The 24,439-nt window shown below is 40.1% G+C and overlaps 1 protein-coding gene across 3 annotated transcripts in view; it reads right to left on the minus strand.

Annotated features, from left to right (window-relative positions):
* Positions 1 to 24,439, minus strand: part of PATJ (PATJ crumbs cell polarity complex component) — a 347,778-nt gene that overhangs the window by 26,600 nt on the left and 296,739 nt on the right. For all 3 annotated transcript variants that reach the window (XM_078073041.1, XM_036091353.2, XM_078073040.1), the window contains exons 35-40: positions 16,148 to 16,231; positions 10,573 to 10,766; positions 8,469 to 8,616; positions 7,296 to 7,382; positions 3,467 to 3,581; positions 2,094 to 2,131 (exon numbers count right to left, since the gene is read on the minus strand). In XM_078073041.1, coding sequence (XP_077929167.1) covers positions 2,094 to 2,131; positions 3,467 to 3,581; positions 7,296 to 7,382; positions 8,469 to 8,616; positions 10,573 to 10,766; positions 16,148 to 16,231 — 666 coding nt within the window. The remainder of the gene's footprint in view (positions 1 to 2,093; positions 2,132 to 3,466; positions 3,582 to 7,295; positions 7,383 to 8,468; positions 8,617 to 10,572; positions 10,767 to 16,147; positions 16,232 to 24,439) is intronic.

The raw sequence follows: 24,439 nt of genomic DNA on the forward strand, positions 1-24,439 counted from the left end.
AAAATATACACAGCTTAGGGTGCTTCAATTTTACCTCATGAAGTTGGAAGATGGGAAAAGAACAAAATGACAACAAAAACCATATATGAAAGAACTTTAAAAACTCATATCACATAAGTGTGAGGAATTATTCTTTACTATTACTAATATTACTAATGCTGCCATGTCATGCCTATAAAAGAAGAATGGTGAAGCTGACCTCTCCAGTCACGGGTCATTTATATCCTGTTTTTGAACATATTTGTGTCTGGCTTATGTTTTTTGAATGCATCAACAGTAAAGCAATGCATGCAAAATGGCAAGGTGAATTTCATCACAAAAGTTTCTGCTTGGAACATGTGTGGGAGAACACGGTTCTCTCTCCTGCTGGGAGTAGGCCTTTTTATAAAAGCCTGTAAAAAAAAAAAAAGTGGCTGAAATGACTAAGGAAACATAAACTTATGGTTTGTTTTTTGTTTTTTTCAAGATTTACCCAATTATTTGAGAGAGGGAAAGCACACATGAGCCTGAGCGGGAGGGGGAGAGGGAGAGAGACTCAAGCAGACTTCGCTGCTGAGCTCGGAGCCTGACATGGGGCTCAGTCCCACTGCTGTGAGGTCACGACCTGAGCTGAAACCAAGAATCAGAGGCTCAACCAACTCCACCACCTGGGCACCCGCATAAAATGTCATTTTATAAACCTTGGAATGAGGAGAAATTTATGGAATAACTTGGCTTTGTTCAAATCTATCATAACGCTTCCGTAATTTATCCATAATTATGTACACATTCGGTAGATTTAACTTTCCTATCATAGGACCATCTGAGTTGCCGCTCTGGTGGAAAGATACTAGGAACAAATGAAGCAGATTTACTACAAACTATAGTCAATAATAATGGATGGCACTTCCTGGACATCTATGACGCACTGGATACTATGCTAAGTACGCTATTTGCAATATCTCATTTAATCCACACAGTAAGATTGATCTTGTGAGTTAAGTGTTGTCATCCCCAGTCCACAGACGAGAAAACTTGAGTCACTTGCCAAGTCATAGAGCTAATAAATGGTAGAGTGCCTTCAAACACAGCTGTGATGGATTCCAGAGAACTAAGCTATGCTGGGTATCTCTTCACTGCAGCTGAACCATGATTATAACAAGGTCATAATTTCTTTTTTAAAGACTTCTTGAATCCCAAATTTAATGGTTGAAAGTGATCAAAATAAAAGTACTTTCCAATATTCTGGATATCACACAGGAGTTTGAAAATCAGGATTGGCAACTTTATGAACTTAAATACAACACACAATCTTCTCAAGAAGGCAATTTAGCAATATGTATAAAAGCCTTTAAGTAACAAATGTGGCTTTTGAATCAATAATTTCATTTCTAGGAACGAATCCTGAGGAAATCACCCATGATACATGAAAAAAGAAAAACACAGATGTTGCTATAAAAGAGCAAAAGTTGAGAAATATGCTAATTGTTTACTAGGAGGAAGCTGATTAATTACAGCACATTTATATGATGGAATACTATGCAACTAATAAAAATCATGCTGTGTGCCATAAAAAAATACTAGCATGGCTAAAATTTCATCCTTTAAAGTGAAGGAGACAGGGGAACCTGGGTGGCTCAGTTGGTTAAGTGTCTGACTCTTGATTTCGGCTCAGGCTGTGATCTCAGGGTGCTGGGATCAGGCCCTGCATTGGGCTCCATGCTTGGCATGGAGTCTGCTTGAGATTCTCTTCCTCTGCCCCTCCCCCTGCTCACACATGCTCTCTCTAAATAAATAAAATCTTAAAAAAAAAAAGTGGAAAAAGACAAGCTACCAGAGTTTAATAACCTTTTTTTTTTTTTTTTTTTGGTTTGTTTTATAAAACTTAAACACATGCACAAAACATAGTGGATGGGACATACCAAAAAATTCACAATGGTCCTCTATGTGGCTTTACTGTATTTTTCTAAGTCTATTTATGTTACACAGACCATTTAATGCCTTCAGTAACTTAAAAGAGCACACTAACAATGCAAAAATTGTATTGAGGAGAAAATATACATTTTAACGGAAATACAATACAAATCAGAAAAATAGTAGAATTATTGACCTACCCTGATGATCTCAACGGTCCTTGGTCCCATATCTGTGCCTATAAATAAGGAAGCAACACAATTAACTTTTTAAAATAAAGAGATAACACAGTTAGGATTTAATATTCTCCTATAAAAATTTTAAAAAATAGTATCATTTTCTAGCTCTTTCAAGAGAGAATACAAACAGGTATTACATACTTTCTCAAAATCCCAACTGGCAACTATTGGTTAGGAGCTATTTTATTTTTTATTTTTTTAATTTTTTTTTTTAACAATGAAGAGAACTTTAAAAAAAATTATTAACATATAATGTATTATTTGTTCTAGGGGTACAGGTCTGTGATTCATGAGTCTTACACAATTCACAGAGCTCACCATAGCACATACCCTCCCCAATGTCAATCACCCAGCCACCCCATCCCTCCCACCCCCCTCCACTCCAGCAACCCTCAGTTTGTTTCCTGAGATTTAAGAGTCTCTTATGGTTTGTCTCCCTCTCTGGTTTTGTCTTGTTTCATTTTTCCCTCCCTTCCCCTATGATTCTGTCTTGTTTCTCAAATCCCACGTATCAGTGAGATCATATGATAATTGTCTGTCTCTGATTGACTTATTTCGCTTAGCATAATACCCTCTAGTTCCATGCACGTCGTTGCAAATGGCAAGATTTCGTTTTTTGATGGCTGCATAATATTCCATTGTGTGTGTGTGTGTGTGTGTGTGTGTGTGTGTGTATACACAGCACATTTTCTTTATTCATTCATCTGTTGGACATCTAGGCTCTTTCCATAGTTTGGCTATTGTGGACATTGCTGCTATAAACATTGGGGTGCATGTGCTGGTTAGGGGCTATTTTAAAGAGGCCCTCTCTTTGAGGTAGATGTGGTCATAACCACGTGGTCTGACAGAAGCTGATGGCAGTACCAGCAGCTACCCAGGATATCACCATATATCCTAAGTGGCTTGGGGGATGGGCTATTTGTGTATCATTGTACATTTTCCTGCCTTAATCGAAGACAACCCTCTCCTCAAGGAAAGACTTAAAAGGACCTGCCCCACCCATAATGGTATATGCACTTTTGACCTTCCTCAAGTGACCTGTCATTTGAAATTTTTCTCTTTGGGAAATGGTTTTCTTTTATGAAGTAGTTTAGACTTCCACTTTCCTGTTTTTCATGTGATTTGTGTACAGTTAAAGGCACATTCCCAAAATGAGTCCCTATGGCTTTCGTTCCTTTAGAACAGGCTTTTCATCAAGCTTGGGGCTTAGGTGCACACGTCCGAAGATTTCGACGTGTCTGAGTTGAGGGTGAAGAGATTGTTTTTAAAAAATATTAATATTTTAAAAAATTGGGTCACAGGATGGTGTTGCTGGTGGTGCGTCCAAGTCATACCTGAACTTTTGGGGGAAGGATCTGTAGCTCTTTTTGTGCCAACCAGGTTTTGCAGGCTGGTGATGACAGGAGCCAGGGAGGGATGGAAGTTGCTGTGCGCGCTGTGCTGGCTTCCCTGGAAAGAAAGCCCGCCGTCAGCTGCGCTCAGACACGAACTTGGTCTTAAAACTTCAGACTTAGTATTTTAATTACTGACATAGCCATAACCATGTGATAGAAAATTCTGTAGAGGCTAAAAGAGAAAACAGAAGTGACCCCTACTCACACCCTTACCACTCTAACCCAATCCCATTTGACATTTTTCTTTTTTTAATATACGTATTTTTTTCATTTTGTTTATTTGTCAGAGAGCGAGCGAGCACAAGCAGGGGGAGCGGCAGGCAGAGCAGACAGAGGGAGAAGCAGGCTCCCCGCTGAGCAGGGAGCCCGATGTGGGGCTCGATCCCAGGACCCTGGGATCATGACCTAGCCGAAGGCGTCCCATCATTTGACATTTTTCTATCACCTTCCCCTTTATATGAGCTTTATATATATATAGTTTCAATTATCAAGATAGAAAACATGCAATAATTTAAGCTTTTCTTGCTCCCCATGAAATCGAAAAATATTTTCCTAGGTTGTTACATAGTGTTTATATGTGACCAGTTAATGGCACTACGAGTTGGTTGGGGTTACAGCCAACATTTATTACCTTATTACTCAAATGATCATTTTGCTAAAACAACTATCATAAAATCCTGACTAACAGAAACTTTCTCCTCAGTTATAGGAGAAAGCAGCAAATATCAAGGGAATATATTGTTTTAGGAATGGGTTAAATTTTTTTTCTCCAAGATTTTCCTGGAGTCAGTGGTAATGGAGCCCAGTCTACTTCCATTATGTCCTTTTATTCATTCAAATAAATATTTGAGGTCTACATTGTATAGTCATGTACGGCTAGTAGCTATTCGATGAGAATCATATACACAGTGGAGGACCTTTCCAATGCAGAAAATAATGTAAACCCTCCCCACCCAAAAAGTAACCAATAATGAATAAAGAATGTCTTCTACTAAATTATCAAGGTTATGCCTAATTGCCTCAAAATTTTAAGCTAAACCTAAGATCACAATTATAATCTGATAAATTATAATTTGACCCATTTCCTTAGTTCTATGATGCAAGTTGTTTAATATTTTAATTCCTTAAATATGAAAACATTCAAATGTACAGAAAAGGTGAATTATATAGTAGACACTCATATGCATGCCACTTAGATTCCACAATCAATACTTTGCTGGATTTTCTTTCTCACATATCCATTCATCTGTTCATCAATGTTTAAAAATTCATTTCAAAGTAAGTGACAGACATCATATACTTCACAATGGATATATATATTTAAAGGAGTGTTTTCTATATTTTTCCTGAAAGGATATGATTTAAATCAATAGTGCTATAATAATATTCAGAATTGAGGGAGTATAGCATATTATAACTTTTGCCTAAAAAAATCTTAGAACAATGTGTTTGCCACGGCCTTTATAAATATGAACTGTGCCTGGAAGTGTTCCCTCAGTTATCTGAGGAAAAGATTTCTCAAGTGCTTTTCCATGACACACCGTCCTTTGAAGGGTAAAGGCACTCTTTTCTGGTTGGTGGGAAAAGACTTTTTAAAAAAAGAGGCTTGGTGGCCCCAAGAATAGATCTATCTTAGTGAACCCACTTTCCCTAGGCCAAGTCTAACAAATTATAATTCTCCTTGGCCCTCGGAAGAAGACATTTATCTCCCCATCTTATAACTGCCCAGAAAGAAATCTGTGCCCCTAGAGGGTCTGAAGGTGGAAATGTCTGGGAATGGGATTTTCTTTTTCTCCAGTCGGGTCATGGGCTGGTCTTCAGCTCGTGATAATGGAGGACATTTCCTTTTCACAGCCAGCTATGAGCCTTCTTTTAATTAGCCAAGTATCACTGCAGACTCTCGTTATCATCTCAGCCAAAATTTTAAGGACAAAGTAAGGATAAAACATATTTACTGTTTTTCTTAAAATTGAATTAAACTTCTACCCCCTAAGGTTAAAAATTCTGTGCAGGAAGGTTAGATAAAAGTGTCTGATACTTTGTCTTAGGTTTCTAAAATAGGACAGCTCACATTTATAGATGAGCTAAATGGTGATGATAGTTTTATTGACATTTAATAATCGAGCTTCTAAATTTGTTAGCTCTGTATTTAACCTAAGTGTGAACTTTATTAATCACTAAGATGTTCTTATACATGTTCTTCAATGACAGAAATCTAGTTCTACCTACTACCTCATCCTTCAAACTTTTTTTTTTTAATTTTGTTTTATTATGTTATGTTAATCACCATACATTACATCATCAGTTTTTGATGTAGTGTTCCATGATTCATTGTTTGCATATAACTCAAACTTTTCTTAAAACATTGGAATTCTTTGTATCCCTTTGTGCTTTTGCATATGCTATTCCATCTGTCTGGGATGCCTTCTCCCTCTTTTCAACCTATCAAACTCCTTTTGCAGTGAGATCCGATGGAGTCTCCTCTGTGGCATCCTCCCATATTCTGCAAGGAAGAAAAATTTTATCCCCAGTATTGTTCAGTCTGAATTCTAACCTGCATACAACAAGGCTTTAGTGAAATCACTCAACAAGTGAATCTTCCACTAAGGAAGAAGCTCTGAGACAACTATTTTTGCATCTGAAATTCCCACTGTTGATACAAGTCTGCTCAGAATCATTATCAACCATTTACTCCTGGAGTCCCCCTTCAGCACCGTGTCTTAGTACACATGATATTTGCTGCTCATTGCATAGGCCAGAAATGAAAAGAGAAAATATATTCTAAAACTTAACGTGATGTTTATTGGGTTTCACTGTTTTGAAGATTCTCTAAGATAGCTAGTCTGCGATCCTAGCTGAACAATGGTATTTTTCTTTACCCATTTTCTAATACCAGTGAAGCAAAGGAGGCAGTTCAGAGCATCCCAGAAGCACCTGTGTGCTAACCACAAACTCAGAACGACTTGTGAACAAAAGCCTTGGAGAGGCTTTAAGTCTAAGGCAACTAGCGAGGGGACCAAAACTCATGGTTTTAACCTCAAGACAAAGGCCCATAAATAACCCACAAAGGAGATGGAGGTCACACGTTAAGTTTCTACAGCTTCATTATGTACCAAATGGGACAAACATATAGTCTACCATCTTGATTTTGTCAGCATTATTATAAAAACAAAACAAAAAACCCAAACTTTGAAATATACTTCGTTAAAAAAAAAAGTGGCACTTACATCAGCCTTGCAAATAAACATAAGATGTTTGCTAACCTACAAAGTATCACCCATTAAGGCCTCCCTCTCAGAGGAGAACCCCCCCACACTTGGCTCTCTTAGGAATATGCCATTAATTGCCCTCAGCATGTGTGAGTGGCTATTCACAAGTTAACTTTATAGCAATATTTAATTGAATGAATAGAACAATGTTGTGCTAATGAGGGTCAAATTGCCACCAGATGTTGCTTCTTTCTTTTTTTTTTAAATAAACACAGCTGTGTACATGCATGCATAGGCAATACAGAGCTACTAGTGGACGAGAAAAGTGGTTCTAAGGAAATACTGGCAGGCAATAAAGGAGAGAAGAATCTAGGGATTAATGAATATTAACGAATTTCCATCCCACCTTTCATTTTTATTTCAAACATATTAAAATGCACTGAACATGGTGTTGTGAATATGCTGTCTAGTACACATTATTCCAATCATTTATGAAATGGGGAGCTTTCTCCCAGTGGGGATGGGTGAGTGAGTCAGTCTGATGGGAAGCCAGCAACAACCTGACTATTCTGTGAGGTCTTCCTTGAGGAGGTCCAGGAACCAGCTCGGAGTCTTCCAATCTCTAGCTGCACCAGCCCCTGTGCACACTTGGGAAGACAAGAAAAGAGGTGAAAAACAGCATTTAACTTCTAAATTATCATGGCAGAGCTTCCCCTCATCTCCGCACCAAGAATTGTAAACGGGTGATGAAAGCAAGAGGGAAAAGGAAAATTCAGTAATCAAAAAAAAAAAAAAAAATCACACAAAATAACAAAAACTCATCAACTCCATGGTATTCATCTCATGACTTCATGACTTCTTTAAACATGGTAAAAGTATTACATTTCAATTCACCTCTTCCTTTTCCCTTCCGATTAAAGTATTCATGAGCAGTGAAATAATTAAGAAAAAGTGGTGAACGGGGGACAGAAAAATCAAACATAGAGATAATCTACAAATAACAAATTCTCTCATAAGTCATAACTGACTATACTAGGAAATCAGGATTTTAAAATAAACGAGGTTCATTTGTCTTTGCAAAAGCTTCCACAGCTATTTGTGAAACTGTGTAAGATGCAGCTGATTATAGTTGAATGGAAATTTACAAGAATTTTTATTAATCAGTTTCCCCCAAGGGAGGTAGCATCCATGTGGCAGAGACACTTGGAAGGGAATTCTGAACGTAGCCTCTCTAACAACTTCAGTGAGAAACGGCTTGGGTGGTGGGAAAACCACTGAAGTAGATCCTTTTCATCTTGGACATGCTGCTTTACTTTTTCAAACTTCATTTGTGAAATAGAGGAATTGGTCTAGATAATCTTCAATGGTCCCTCAAGCAATAAAAGCTGGATTTGGTAAATTCATGACAATACAGCTTTAGAGAAAAGGATGAATTTTTTGATTCCAGGAGAACTTATCCCATCTAATGCATTCAGAGGGTAACTGTGGGTACTTGGTTTCTCACAAGGATAAAAACTAGCTTGGGAGGTCCCCAAAGAGGTTTCTCTGTCAATTCTGATCCTGATAGTAAATCTAGCAGCTTTCTTGTAAAGCTATATATGATGGGTTAAAATAATCCGAGATTAGCTCTCTAGTGAAAACTAGAGTTAGCATAAAGTCTAACCCATTTATAACCAAGCTCGATTAGAACGGCTCCCTGTGGACTTCAGGCAGACAGCAGCCTGAGGACTCACCTTGAGGACAGTGGCCACTGTCTCTTGTGAAGCATTTCTCATGTCTTCCCCATTCACAGATAAGATCTGATCTCCCTGAATCAATCTCCTATCAAGGTCTGCAGCTCCACCTTTCACGATGTCAGAAATAAACACTCCACTTCCATTTCTGTGAATACCACAAAGCAGCGGGTAATGGCACAATTTAGTATTTCTGAGTAAATCTGAGATTATTGACATTCTATACAGTTTCACTAAATCCTGAAGCTTGGAATAGAGGTCCTACAAAGCCATCTCATCCAATAATATCCACTAACTTCCAAAATGATAAACCTCAGAGTGCTTGCCCTTTAAATAGTTTAGACCTATTTATGTTGCCTACTGTAATATTCATTTTTATTGGCCCAAGGGCATCATTTCTGCAAGAGGACAATCTTAGCGAAATGAAATGGATCACTTGTTTTTTAAGGTGGTATACTAATCTACAGATGTTCCTTAATTTCATGATGAGTAAACTGTTGATAAAAAATATACAGGTTATTGTCATTCACTAGCTATTGCAAACAATGTGCAATGGATACCATATCTACAAGCATACCATTAGAATATTCTAGTTGTGGAATTGCTAAGTCAAAGAATTATGAATCGTGACAGCTTATACACCTGACCCTTCACGATGGAACTTTCTGGGCTAAGGGACGTGAATGTTCCTTACAACTCAATCTGAAATACTAGTGTTGTATGAAGACTGTTTTATCAATCCAGTAGGAAACCATAAAGAAAAAACCATTCCTCTAAGTGGAATCTCCCCAGGCATATGTATGTGTCACAACCAGCAAGCAAATTTCAACTTGGGCTCTGTCAGGTGCGCTGCACCCAGGTGTGCATTGAGTTTGTTTAGAAATAGGAGTCCCAGCTTTTGTGATTTATAATGCATTTTCACAGTGATGATTTAATGGTGCTGAAGGATGAGAGCATGACAGCACAGTACTTGGCACAAAATCCATGCTCTCAAAAACTGTCTCCAATATTTTTATTTTAATAACAGTTTGGACAGCTGGAAAAAAGCAGTAGGCTAGCCATCAGAGGTCTGTGAGGGCACAGGACATAACATATAAAAAACCAACTTCACTTCTTCCTAAGAAGATGGTTGATAACCATTTAGGACCGTATTGGGGTGTCACCTGGAAACCTTGCAGCCCTGTTGGAATAAATACACACTAAATATTGAAAACCAGTAAACCATGGGAGCTGGAATTGCAGTTTCAAGATATTACTTACTTTTCTAATCTACTACTGTTATTCTATAATGCCCATCATATGGGTAAGCAGCATAGACTTCAAAAGAAAAGCCTAGCCAAAAGGATCTACCTACATTTTTGTTGCAAGTTATTCTTTTGGGGACATCTTTCTTAATGAAAACTACTGTCATGAAAAATTTGCAATTGTCGCTCAACTACATCTACTCAGCTAAGTTTTGAAACTCACCAACTAGTTGTAGTTAACATAAGCATGAAATTCACATGGTACTCCGTGGTAGAGCAATTTTCTTTTTTTTTGTTTTTACAAAATTTTATTTATTTATTTGAGAGAGAGAGACATACCGAAAGAGGGAACACAAGCAGGGGGAGTGGGGGTGGGAGAAGCAGGCTTCCTGCTGAGCAGGGAGCCCGATGCAGGGCTCGATCCCAGGACCCTGGGATCATGACCTGAGCCAAAGGCAGACGCTTAACGACTGAGCCACCCAGGGGCCCCGGCAGAGCAATTTTCTTAACCCAACGCTGTATAAACCTAGCTCTTGACATTAGCTGTTTAATTCACCCCTGCAAGCCTCAGATCTCAGGGACTCCAAGGTGAAAAAACCTTTTCGACTCTGTTCTTATTCTATATGGGAACAAATACAGTCTGGGTTGATTGGGCTTTGAGTTCTATCTTCATACAACACTTTTTCTTGGTTAAGATCTTGCTCAGAAACATGATCTAGGTCACTCTAATATTTATAAATAGTTTAATTTTAGAAACCATATCATTAGTTTACACAAGACCTTATCTGCTGGTGTTCATAGGCTCCCTAGGGCTCTGGAGGGACAGGCCAATCTGTCCTAACTTGTGTGTATTTCCTTACCGCTTCCCAACGATGCTCAGACCCAGTCCTCGGCCAGCCTTTTTCTGCAGATCCACCGGGAAAACTTCCAAGTTCTCCTCATCCCTGTAGTGTGCCTCATCTCTATACACGACCAGTCGCACCTTCTGGGGGGTCTGCCTCAGGGCTGTGATGGCTTCTTCGTGGCTGGCGCTCCTCAGGTCAATCCCATTAACCTGGAACATCGGGCATCCGAGATGGGCTGCTGACAGCAGAGGCCTCTAAGCCTGCTCTATCTGCTGAGCTCCTTAAGCCAACCAGTGGAAAAAACCTCTAGAAATTTCCAGCCATTCCTGAGGCACACAGGCAGTGACTACTAGTAGTAGTAACTGCTTCATGTATAAGGGAGGTTAACCCTTATACTGCCCCCAACCCCCAAAAAGCTTAGTACACACAATAATGCAATTTTGCATAGCTGTGAACTTTACTATGGGATCAACATGGTTGGGGAGGGAGGGCGAGAGGGAGCAGGAGGGGTGGAAGGGGCTGACTGGCTTCATTTAACTGAGGTCAAAAGGGAAATGAACACTAGTGTTTGGTCAGCATTTTTAGACTCAGTCTGCTTACTGAATTTGACATCCTCACTCTTAATTGCAAACATCACAACTACTTTACAGTAAGTGGGAAGGAAATGAGAGGTTTTCAACTGTGTCAAAAACCCCTTGAAGTACACTCTTCTGAACCTGGATCCAAGTGAGCACAAATAGGACCATGAGTGAGAGGCAAACTATACTGGAAACAGCAGTGAGTAAAGCCATGGCTCTGCTTCTGGCAAATCATGTGAATTTGACAAGCCGCATAACCTCTTGTCAGCCTCCGTTTCCTCATCTGCTAAACGGAGATCAGAGCCAACTTATTTTTTTTTTTAACTTAACAAATGTTTGTGTAATGCTTGTGAATCAACCCTTTACAAATATTTACTCATTTAATCCTTATACTAACTCTCTGAAATAGGTCCCATTACCATTTTACAGACGAGGAAAGTAAGCCATGGAGAGGCTAAGAGACTTGACCAAGGTTACACAGCGAGCCCATGGAGGAGTCACAGTTTGAACTCAGACTGTCTTCCCACCCTCAGTCTCTATACCATTCTGCTTCAACTTCCCTCAGAATGAGTTCCTGGAGCCCCCTGCCACAGAGAGAGTCAAGTAGTGCTGTGGATTAGTGGATTTAACACAAGGGAGAAATTGAGGAGCAGAATGGCAGAGGACTCAAAGGAAGGGAGTCATGGGTCACTCCCTCAAGGTCACAGCTAGGAAACAAGCCAAAAGGAAGAATAGGCCCAGGTCATGGCCAGGGAGGATGACAGAATGGAAGAGTTCCCTCACGATGCCGGTTCTACTCCATGTTCTAGTCCATCCCTGTGTGTTCTGGGTAGGTCAGGCTTATCTCTGGTCCTCCATTCCTTCATCTGTCCTGTGAGGGACTGGTCTCAGGCTTCCCCAATTCTAACATTCCAGAGATGAATGACTCATGGCATGAAGAGTAGTTAGAAGGGAGAAGAGAGCAATGAGTCCTTCCTGGAGAAGGTGAGTTTTGAGCTATTATTATTATTATTTTTAAAGATTTTATTCATTTATTTGACAGAGAGAGACACAGTGAGAGAGGGAACACAAGCAGGGGGAAAGGGAGAAGCAGGCTTCCCGCTGAGCTGGGAGCCTGATGTGGGGCTCGATCCCAGGACCCTGGGATCATGACCTGAGCTGAAGGCAGACACCCAACAACTGAGTCACCCAGGCGCCCCTGAGCTATTCTTTTTTAAAGCTGATTCTATGATCCAGAAAAATGTTTTAAAAGCCTGATTTTCAAGCTGTTTTTTTTTTTTTTTTCTTTTTCTTTTCTGGTATATCTTGGGTTTGTGTTCTCACAGTGTCCAGCATCCACTGTTACTTCGGGCCCATGCTGCATTCTCATTGTTTGAGAAGTATATCCATAGAACAAAGGGGAAAACAGTGTCTCTGGAAAATGTGGTCTGAGCTGATTATTTTCCCCGTATTCCAATAGATGGCACACAAGACCACTTCTGTTACACTCCACTGCAACACAGTTACTTCTACGGACTGAAGGCAAATTCTCTTAAGCCTCTAAAATAGCTTTTGAAAGGCCCTAACAATTATACTTTCAATAAAAAGCACTGTCACGAAACTAATATTATAAAAGCAATTTATACTAAATTCCAGCATGAAGATGCCTGCTCAAATCCAAGTGATCTGCTCCAAGTTCATAGTTTTCATTTCCTCCGCTTATCAAAAGGCACCACTAAATGCACCAGTAATCATAAGAGAAATATTGCTGTGTAGCTCGAATACTGTGGCGTGATGTATTACCTTAAGTGCCTTACAGAAGCACTACATGCATTATTTAGAGCATTGACTGTCGGGGTGGTAATAGCAGGGCTCCCTATTTGAGACAAAGAGCCAAAGGAGGCCCCAGTTGTCAATGGGAGTGTATCACATCTCTTGGGTAGGACAAGGAAGTGCGTGAACCACGGCTTTAGAAGGAAAGAATAACCAAACTACACAGTAGTTCCTCGCTATTTTAGTTCACGGGGAAAACCAGGCATTAGCCCTCTACTCTTTCTGCTCCCACTTGCACAAACATAGAAGAGGATAATGGAGGTGGGGGTAGGGTTAGATGAGGGACTTTGTTTTAGAAAGATAGAGCGAATGTGCGTGTGCATGGGGCGGTGGGGAAAGGCAGAGGGAGAAGGAAAGAAAGAATCCAACACAGGGTTCGACCTCACAACCCTGAGATCATGACCTGAGCCGAAATCAAGCCTGACACTTAACTGACTGAGCCACCCAGGTGCCCCAAGGGACTGACTTGAAAAGCAGAATCAGAAAGAAGGCAGTCCATGCTAATTATAGAATTGTTAATCTTGCCATGCTAAGACATTACTGGACTCTATCTTTGAAATCTTTGTGAGCAAAATCTGTCTTGTCCCAATTTTTTCTTTTTTTTTTTTAAGTAATCTCTACGCTCAACATGGGGCTGGAACCCACAGCCCCAAGATAAGAGTCGTGCGCTCTACTGACTTGAGCCAGCCAGGTGCCCCATGGCTTGTCCTAATTTTAACATGAGGATAGAATTAAAACCATGAAAGGCCAGCTGCCAATGCAGAGAACTCTTATAAGCAGAAAGGCCATTGTCTGGGAAGCACTGGTGTAGAATTCTCTGGTTTCATGGTCTTGAAATATACCATCAAAGCTGGCCTGCCTTCTTAAGGCAAACCTGCAGGCCACAGGCTGACTATGCATCATTATGCATCTATACACATCGGCCGCAACTAGAACAAGTCCGAATGAGGGGCCGAAGCTGCTTAGAAAGGAAACATGTTACTTGACCAAACAGCTATTTCTTAACTAAACACACTATATGCTCTTGTGGACTAGATACTGCACGGGGTAAAAGAACAGCTTGTCCTGACCAATTAAAAAAAATAATAACTTTTTAGTTGACACACAATGTTACATTATGTCCTGGTCATCTTTAATGAGAAGTGTAGACCATCCGTCCATATTGAGTAATGTAATTCAGCTGGATGCCAGGAAATGGTTTGAGTTTTCAATTTCTCCTTCTACTTAATTGCTTTCTTCATGTTAACCTGTCCTGAGTGTTCGCTTGTACGTGAATATACTCTATGGAAGACAGCAGCTACAGTGGAGGTCTATCCAATACAAACAGATACAGTTTTAAAAAGTTTTTTATTGAGGTATAATTGTTATGAAATAAACTATATTTATAAATATAGATAATACATATATAAATATATATTATATATTTATATAAAATTATATTTATATATATTTTTATATATATATATAAATAAATAATTTTAAAGACTTTATTTATTCATAAGAGACAGAGAGAGGCAGAGGGAGAAAAAGGCTCCCCGCTGAGCAGGGAGCCTGATGCAGGACTCGATCCCAGGACCCTGGGATCATGACCTGAGCCGAAGGCAGATGCTTAACCATCTGAGCTACCCAGGTGCCCTTGAAATAAACTATATTTAAAGTATACAATTTATAGTGTGAATTTATATGATTTAAACCTATGCAACCATCACCATAATCAAAGAAATGCACATATTAGATTTAGTTTCAAGTGACCATTATAGAATAATTCGTGGGCTTACAGATCACCTAAGTATCTAGGCGTGTATGCATCTGTACTCTTGAATATTCAATCTATTTATTTTACAGAGCCAATTATGATAACACCAGTTAATTAGAAAACCTAGGGAGGGGAAAAAAACCCTCAAAACTTCTGACCACTAAAAAATGGTGTTGTATGCTAAAGCAGTCAAGCCAATTCCCAAAGAGGTCTCGCTTATTTTTCTAACCTCATACACTTGTGCCTTAATGAATGTACTGGGAATTTGTCCTAATCCAATGATGAAGCACAGTAAAAGTCTGCAGAGAAACCCCGAATTTAATTTGCAATGAGCCTGGCCTCTCCTTTAACTCCTTCTTGCCTATATTTTCCGCTCTTAATTATATCTGTGGTTTCATCTTGGGAGGCAGACTTGAACCACCAAAGGGAAAATAAAATTCTATGATGTCATTCATAATGTGTTATATTAAAGTTGCAAAGCAAAAATGCACATGCCCACCATAAAATGTTAACTATTCAATTAAATTCATCCAATGAAAGAAATAAATGTTGCCTAAAGGTTTCACACCATCAAAAAAGCTCTTTCGTTCCACCTACCAGAATGCCTGGCATTGACCTGCCATTCATCCGTTCCCTAGTTCAGACACTGCCTACCTTGGCATTTTTTTTAAAGGCTTTAACACCTTTGTTAATTGAGAGTCCATTTGAAAGAGGCAAGCTAGCCATTTCACATATACCACCTAAAAGGAGAAGATCCCACATTTTCATCAACTAGAAAACAAAAGCAGAAAGGCATGGACCTCCACTTTACTTAAAGATTTATTAGGAATAAGAAAACAATACTTAAAACTGCAATGAAAGGCTTTAAAAACATCAGGTGTGCATGTTTATGCGTATGTGTCTGTATGCCTGGGTTTTTAGGAGCAAATTTAGACAGGTACAATGGGGGGGCCAAAAAGTCAAATGCAATACTATACCCTCTCACTTGCTATGAAGATGATAGAACTATTAGAACTATAAAACTTCATTTTAAAAAAAGTTTTCACAGATTTAGATAATCTGCCATGATTCTGATGACAGTTATTCAAAGTACATTAAAAAAAGAAAAAAGTAAGGTACATGTTTTGCTAAATGGGAGAGAAGTGAGGCTATAGTTAAGTACAAGGCAGTGAGTAAACAGACTTTGTGGATCAAGGTCAGTAAAGGAATTGTATTTGCTAGTATATTTTTAAAAACATTCATTCATTCATTCATTCATTCAAGAAGGCTGGGAGGGACAGAGAGAGAATCTTAAGCAGGAGCAGGCTTCATGCTCAGTGGATGTGGGGCTGGATCTCAACCCTGAGATCATGACCTGAGCCAAAATCAAGAGTCGGACACTTAACTGACTGAACCACCCAGGCGCCCGTGTTTGTTAGTATTAATAAAATTCATAGTCCTATACCTCTAATATCTGGTCACCAGCCCAAAGTCTTCCATCTCTGGCTGCTGCTCCTTCTTCGTAGACTTCGTGTATAACTATAGCATCCTATAAAAAACAAATTCTTATTAATTTCCAACAACCATAAATGCTTCCTTACAAAAACAACCAAACCATAGGCAGCAACCCATAATTTGCTCTTTGCTAATAATGTCCTATTTTATTTGACCTAAAAGTAAACACAAAACATGGGGTTATGATATATTCAGAGGTATAATTAATTTTTCCTAGGTTTATTATTTCATTCGACTGGCTTTGCCTAATATTTCAAGTTAAACTTCCCCCATGTGTTTTACTGTTAACCTGTACATTGCTGCTGTGTATGAACTTGAGGTGAACTATGCGTCATTCTTACTTACATTTTATGGTATATTTTGAAACATGGTTTCAGGTATTTATTAGTATTCAAGGATTTGGCATAGATGTGTGGCCTGATGCAGGGGGTCTGTCAGGCCTCATTACTTGGGCAATGAAAGAAAGAACTGAAGTGGAATGAAATGACCCTGGAAGATGAAGCATGGAGGAGGGGAAAGGCTGTTCATGAACCTAAGTGTAAGACAGCTGTGGGTTCAAATTCTGACCTGCCCTTGTGTAACCCTGGGCAAATTAGCCCCTGAACCGAGCCTTCTGAGCCATAAAATCAGGACAATACCTAAGTAGGTAAGCGTAAGCTGAAGAAAGCATATCATGGTTAGTGAATTTAAAAGATTCCTATCTTTTCAAATTAATAACCTTACATTTTTTATTATCATAAAAATAACCCATGTAAAGGACTCAATCAAAACCACAGGGTGTAGTGAACCACAGAAGAGACCGCCTCCCTTGCTGGCCCCTCAGTCTCATTCCCCAGAGACAATCACCATCAACAGTTTCCTAGGGATCCCTGCAGACATTTTACACCTATATACCCAAATACTGATATTATATGTATACGGGTTTTGGTGAGACTGTTTTGAAAAATATTCAATTGAATATGTTCACATAACTTTTCACCCTCATGTTGAGCAAACAAGGGATTTTTAAAAAGATTTATTTATTTATTTGGGAGAGAGCACGCACGAGCATGAGTGGCACGGGCAGAGGGAGTGGGAGAGGGAATCTGAAGCAGACTCTGTGCTGAGCACAGAGCCCCACACAGGGCTTGATCTGACAACACTGATGGGGACATGACCTGAGCCGACATCAAGAGCTGGATGCTAAACCAGCTGCGCCACGCAGACACCCCACAAGCAGGGGATTTTTATGGAGCTGGAAACTGAGCCAGAAGTCATTGGTTCTTTCTGGTGTTTATCAAACTGAGGGGCATTGAAAAAACAATGCTGGAAGGATCATGCCAGGTGTCTTATTAGAGGGCTGCTGGGAGAGGAAAAGAGCTGCTGCTTTTTTTTTTTTTTTAAGATTTTATTTATTTATTTATTTGAAAGAGAGAAAGCACACACAGGAGGAGCAGCAGGTAGAGGGGAGAAGGAGAAGCAGGCTCCCCGCTGAGCAGGGAGCCCGATGTGGGGCTCGATCCCAGGACCCTGAGATCATGACCTGAGCCGAAGGCAGACGCTTAACGACTGAGCCACCCAGGCACCTCAGAAAAGAGTTTCTTTTTTTTTTTTTTTTTTTAATTTTTTTTATTTTTTTATTTTTTAAAGATTTTATTTATTTGACAGAGAGAGACACAGCGAGAGAGGGAACACAAGCAGGGGGAGTGGGAGAGGGAGAAGCAGGCTTCCCGCCGAGCAGGGAGCCCGATGTGGGGCTCGATCCCAGGACCCTAGGATCATGACCTGAGCCGAAGGCAGACGCTTAACGACTGAGCCACCCAGGCGCCCCAGAAAAGAGTTTCTGATGGAGATTAGAAAGAGACCTGTGGGTCTTATGGGAAGTGAGGATTTGAGCCCTGCACTGCCCAGTGTCACCCCATTCCCCACCACCCCCCAGCACACACGCTGGTTGTAAGACCCTGCAAGCAGACTCTAGGCATAACGGATTCCACCCTGAAAGAAGTCCTGTGTCCCAAGCATTGGGGCTTGGAAGCCAGCAGGATTTCTTGACTTGTGATCATGAAGACCTGGGTAAGAAAGGGCTTGCTGATTACCAGGAGGACTGGTGATAATGACCAGGGGCCTACCAGTGATGTCTGGGAGCTTTGTAAAGAAACCAGAACTCTGAGAGTTTAAAGGGCCTCCAAAATGACTGAGGTTGATTCTGCCTTAGTCCAGAAATATGGAGCCTCAGAATCAGAACTGACAAGAAGTCAACATAAAGAAATATTTCTTGCAAAAATATAACAAGATAGGAAAAAAAGACCCAAACCAAATCTTTTTTTTTTTTTTTTTTTAATTTATTTGAGAGAGCGAGAGCACAAACAGGGGGAGGGGCAGAGGCAGAGGGAGAAGCAGGCTTCCCACAGAGCAGGGAGCCCGATGCGGAGCTCGATCCCAGGACCCTGGGATCATGACCCAGTCCGAAGGCAGACACTTAACCGACTGAGCCACCCAGGCGCCCCTCAAATCTACTTTCTTAAAAAAAAAAAAAAAGGTTTGTATACAAATTCTGGAGTAGAGAAGCAATACACGAGAATATTAAGAGGTTCTACAACCAGATGACCCAACTGGATTCCAAATACCTTTACAATATTAAGCACTTTCATTTTACTACCACACAATTCTGAAAACATTCTTTATTATAGCAGTTAGAGAGGCAGCTCCCAGGAGCCAGGAAAGGTTCCTTAATCCATTTTGCACTGTGGATTCTGTATCAGCAACAAATTTTAGACCATTCTTTGTTTTAACTCTGACTTAGGAAATTTTCACACCCACGGAGCATCTACACTGCCAAGAGTTGGTTTCTCTGAACTGTTTCAGGGGAATGGTTTTGTGGAAACGTGCTGGGTCAGTGGCTTCAGGCGATCCCAACAACACTGCCAAGACGACACCAAGGGCCACTTTTATGAAACTAGTGCAGGGAGAAACTAATGCAAGCTTCTGGTAATACCCCACGTTATGCTGGTTTTCCAAGTTTGGAGGGCAAACACCCCATCTTCACTGGACTGGGGGAATCAGATTGAACTCCTACTACACATAGTTTTTATAGCGTTAAACTTTCAGCCTAAACTCCTTTAAATCTTGCAACATTACAAAAGTCAAATGGGAAACTTCTCTTCATTTATACTTGAAAGGAAGAAAAAGATCCAATGGAGTTTTTATTTCATAAAAGTAGCTGGAATCCAAAACTCTTCAATACTTTCTGGGTGTTTAGTGAACTCTTATACATAAAAGAAATAGACTGTTGGGGCGCCTGGGTGGCTCAGTTGGTTGAGCATCTGCCTTTGGCTCAGGTCATGATCTCAGGGTCCTGGGATCGAGCCCCGTGTTGGGCTCCCTGCTCAGTGAGGCTTCTGCTTCTCCCTCTCCCTTTCCCTCCCTCCCAGTTTGTGCTCGCTCTCTCACTCACTCTCTCAAATAAATAAAATCTTAAAAAAAAAAAAAAAAGAAATACCCTGTTTCTCAAATGCCAAACTCATGGCCAATGATCTGTTTAGTCCACGAGTCTGTGTGGAAATACTCCCCATTTATTCCTTTCCTTGACTACTGCTGTGATTTCTCTTAAAGTTATCAGTGAAAATACAAGAAAACATGAGACACACTGACCTAGCAATAGAAAAAAGTCACATTTCTTACCATGTGCCCTGTGTGCTGAAAGTGTGTTGTGAGATTATGGTTCTGGACAGCTGCATTAACTGGGGGTGTAGAGGTGAGAAGTGGGGGCCAGCAGCTAAATTAGAAATGTAGGCTGGTTGGGGCGCCTGGGTGGCTCAGTTGTTAAGCGTCTGCCTTCGGCTCAGGTCATGATCCCAGGGTCCTGGGATCGAGCCCCACATCGGGCTCCCTGCTTGGCGGGAAGCCTGCTTCTCCCTCTCCCACTCCCCCTGCTTATGTTCCCCCTCTCTGTGTGTCTCTCTCTCTGTCAAATAAATAAATAAAATCTTAAAAAAAAAAACCAATTTTTAGAAATGTAGGCTGGTGAATTGAAAAGAAAAATGGATTTATTTTTCAAAACTTACATGATTCATAAGGTAGGACAGAATAATAACAAAAAAGATACTGCATTGAGATATTTTAGGCAGCTATTTGACAAGGCAACATTAAAATTTTCTTTCTACTTTGAAACAATTGTGATTAGATGAAATAATGGGTCATTAATGAAAGACTGCCCTTTATTGTTTTAAATAAAAAATCTGGAGTCGATTATACATATGATTCTTATCTCCTCATTGTATATCCTCTTAAATGTTGATGCTCTTGAGCTATTCATGCAAAACTGCTTGTTGGCACAGCTGAGTGGCTTCTCTCCCACCCCTATCTCTGCGTTATTTAAATAACATTCCTCCCCCCTAGAATACCTCAGTGACTCTGTCTACCAATACCAATGACTTCTTCTAAAACTCATCTATTCCAGAGGCAGGGTATCAATCATTTCCCTGTGGGTGGGTTGCCGGCTTACACTGAGGAGAGGCTCTAGAGACAAATGCTTCTGAGCTAGGTCTCCGGAGTCAGATTTCTTAGTCCAAAGCCTGGCCCTGCTACTTCTGGCCATGGGCTTTGGGAATACTATTAACCTCTCCAGGCCTTAGCTTCCTCATGTTTTTATGGTTTTAACAATATTATCTACACATAAAGCTTTATGCACAATGCCAGCACATAGTAAGAAGTGAGAACATCTCATTATATTTAATGCCTCTGTGCCAAAGTTGCTGCACGCTTCCCATTTGTGCCTTTCAATCCTCATAACAAGGAAGCAAGTGCAGTATTATTAGTCTCATTTACAACTGGGGGTATGGAGGCTCAGAAGGATTCAGACTTGACCAGGTCTTTGCAGCTTCTAAGTAGGAAAGATCAAATTCCAACTTGGGACTGTTTAATACCAAAGCCTGTGTTCCTACCACTACTGCAAGCGTCTCATCTGTTTTGAATATTTTATTTTGCACTTGTATAAGAGCTAACTTGGGATTTTCCATATGGCATCAATTCTATTGAATTATTGTCTCCTCAACTCCATAGCAAAAACCTTGAGGGCATGAGCTGATCATTTTATAGAGAGTGAACAAAAAGACAACTGTGGAAGTGAAAATTGAAGCCCAATGAGGTGGGGTGATGATCTATGGACCTCACTTGCTAGTTCTGGTACCTGGTTAGGGTTTGCACTACACAAAGCACGATGGGTAAGCCCTCTCCCCAATCCAACATGGAGTCTCGCTCTTAATTCTGTTTGTTATTCTTGTCTCTTTCCTTCCTTCCTTCCTTTCTTTTTTTTCCAACCTCTTTCTGTGTACCCAGATTATTCACTGAATGATTTTTTTCTACAGGAGCAAATATATACAAGGGATGCATTGATGTTTGAAATAAAAAGTTGTTCGGTCCAAAAAACCAGATTAATTCCTCCTAATGGAAGACTTAAGAATCATTTACAGATGACCAAGACTGACATATAACAAAAAACTAATTTCCTCTTGGTAGTTGTAATTTTCACTGGGACAAGATAAATTTAAGTAAGATGGTCTGTTTATTTACTGCCTGAGACAAGACCAACAATTAGGCTCTGGCCACTCTACATTACTCATTTGCCTGGCCAACTCTGGAGCCAGGGAAGAATTTCATCAGTGAGTTGGAGGATCTTTCAAATGTTGCGCTTTCCCTAATCAGAAGCGTCAGGCAGGATTTCAGAGACATAGGAAAAGTCTTCTGCTTAAAAACTTCTCTCTCATCAATTTCTGAAACATTTCCATTAATTAGGGATAACATTAAAAAAACAGACACCCGGGAAGAAGTAGCTGGCTAGTAAATTTAACATATTGTTTAAGGGACCTCTGTCTTAAAGTCTCCATTCTTTTCTTTTTTTTTTTTTTTTTTAAAGATTTTTCTTTATTTGACAGAGAGAGAGAGAGTGCGTACAATCAGGGGAAGCGGCAGGCAGAGGGAGGGGGAGAGGCAGACTCCACTCTGAGCAGGGAGCCCGAAGCAGGGCTCGACCCTGGGACCCCGGGATCATGACCTGAGCCGAAGGCAGAAGTTTATTTTTTATTATTATTTTTTAAAGATTTTATTTATTTATTTATTTATTCGAGAGAGAAAGAGAAACAGCATGAGATGGGAGAGGGTCAGAGGGAGAAGCAGGCTCCCCACTGAGCCGGGAGCCTGATGTGGGACTTGATCCCAGAACTCCGGGATCATGAACCGAGCCGAAGGCAGTCACTTAACCAACTGAGCCACCCAGGTGCCCCTGAAAGCAGATTTTAACTGACTGAGCCACCCAGGTGCCCCTTACTGTCTCTATTCTTAAAAGAAAAAATATTTTTTAAATATAGATAATATACATATATTATATATATATAATATATATATAATATATATATAATACATATAATATACATACATAAACTCAAAAGAGTATACACTGAAGAGTTTCTCTGTAGCCCCTGTCCCTCAGCCCCATCTCCCTAATTAGAAACAAATAGTATTAAGTTTCTTGTGTATTTTTATAGAGATAGGCTATATATCTATATTTGGAAAGTACAAAAGCACCAAAGGCTTGAAGGTCATGGTCTCTCTTATCTGCTACCTCTTTTGTTTCATGAAATTCTACTTGATCCAGCCAAGTGCCACCCCTTCTATGAAACTTTCTCTGACTCTCTCCCCCAGGTAAGGTTGATCAACCTTCCCGTGGGTCACTGCTGTATTTCCTAGTATTACTGAACTTATCACAGTATCACAATAGCTTCTTCAGGGATCTAGGTCCTGTACTACATCCTAGCCTCTGTGGAACCCTTTCACCTCCTTTTTGGTGCTGAGCCCAGAGTAGGCACTGAGTAAATGTTTGTTAAATGATTATCAAGAAATTGGCTGGGATAGAAAAAGGCATCAAAATGACCCAGAAACAGGTGGCTGGCAGGGTATGTCATAATCTTACCCTAATCCAACCAAGTTTTTCTCTCTTTCTTTTTTTAAATCCCAACCAAGCTTCTGACGGCAAAATATTAGTGATATACAACCAAAATGCCCATCACACATGGATGTTAAATCCATGTGAATTTCCAGAGGATTTACTTTAGCTCAAAGAGCAATTTTTTTTTAGAGAGAGGGAGGCGCAGAGGGAGAGAGAAAATCCCAAGCAGACTCTGCGCTGAGTGCAGAGCCCAGCTCAGGGCTCAATCTCACACCCTGATATCACGACCTGAGCTGAAATCAAGAGTTGGATGCTTAACCAGCCGACTGAGCCAACCAACCACCCCTCAAGGAGCAATTTAAAGAGCCAAGGGTGAGGGACTTAATTATCACTGAGCCCCACGAAAATCACAACTTTCTTCAAGGGGATTCAAACTCTGCATTGCTGGTCAAGAATTTCACAACACACAGTAATGGACCCTTACAGTCGAAGTCATCAGACACTTCAGCCCATCCGCCACCATTTTCTTTACTGTTCAAGCTACTGACAAGTAGATAAAGCAACTCATCAACATGCCAAAAATCAGCAAAAGGCAATTTTATTATTGTCACCATAGGCCCAGAACCCTCAAAGAAGCCATGTGGTAGAAAAAGTAACTACGGGTCTCCTGTGGACGGAAGAGTATCAGTAAGCAGAATATCAGTAAGCACCCTTGTGTGGGTGAACTCTTTCCACAGAATGAGATTTTATAGGTTAAATTTCTAGATATCAGTGGATTGTTTCAACAAGCATTTCAGAAAAAAACTTTGATAAAGAATCATGTTGTAGATATTACTATAAGGGACCATGTATATATGGCTTAATTTTACTGCTTGCAGGCATGCTTTACTTAATTTGGATCACTCTAGAATTAAACCCAATCTTTGCCATGCTCATAAAGACCCCGCTCCCATTCTCCTCAAAAAAAAAAAAAAAAAAAAAAATCCTAAGGGACATTTTAACTACAGAAAAATTTCACATTAAATTTCACATTTAGGGGGAAAACATATTACCAGTGGTCCCTGAAGAGTGTTATGTCTTATTTCCCTGCTTTATGGGAAAAATCCCTCCTAATAAGAAAGACCCATGAGGACCACAGAAGGATTAAAAAGATTGTGTATAAAATGGGCATTGTTTTTCGTCTGGAAGAAACCACGGTTCAGATCTGTGGCTTTAGAGGAGTAATGCTCCTTCTAAACATCATTTAACAGAGCTCCCCTCTGAGGCTGTTGCTGCCCAGAAATGAGACAGATGTGTCTTCTATAGAGTAGATGACTTTCT

The sequence above is a fragment of the Halichoerus grypus genome, chromosome 5 (assembly GCF_964656455.1).
Source record: "Halichoerus grypus chromosome 5, mHalGry1.hap1.1, whole genome shotgun sequence".
Taxonomy (NCBI): Eukaryota; Metazoa; Chordata; class Mammalia; order Carnivora; family Phocidae; genus Halichoerus; species Halichoerus grypus.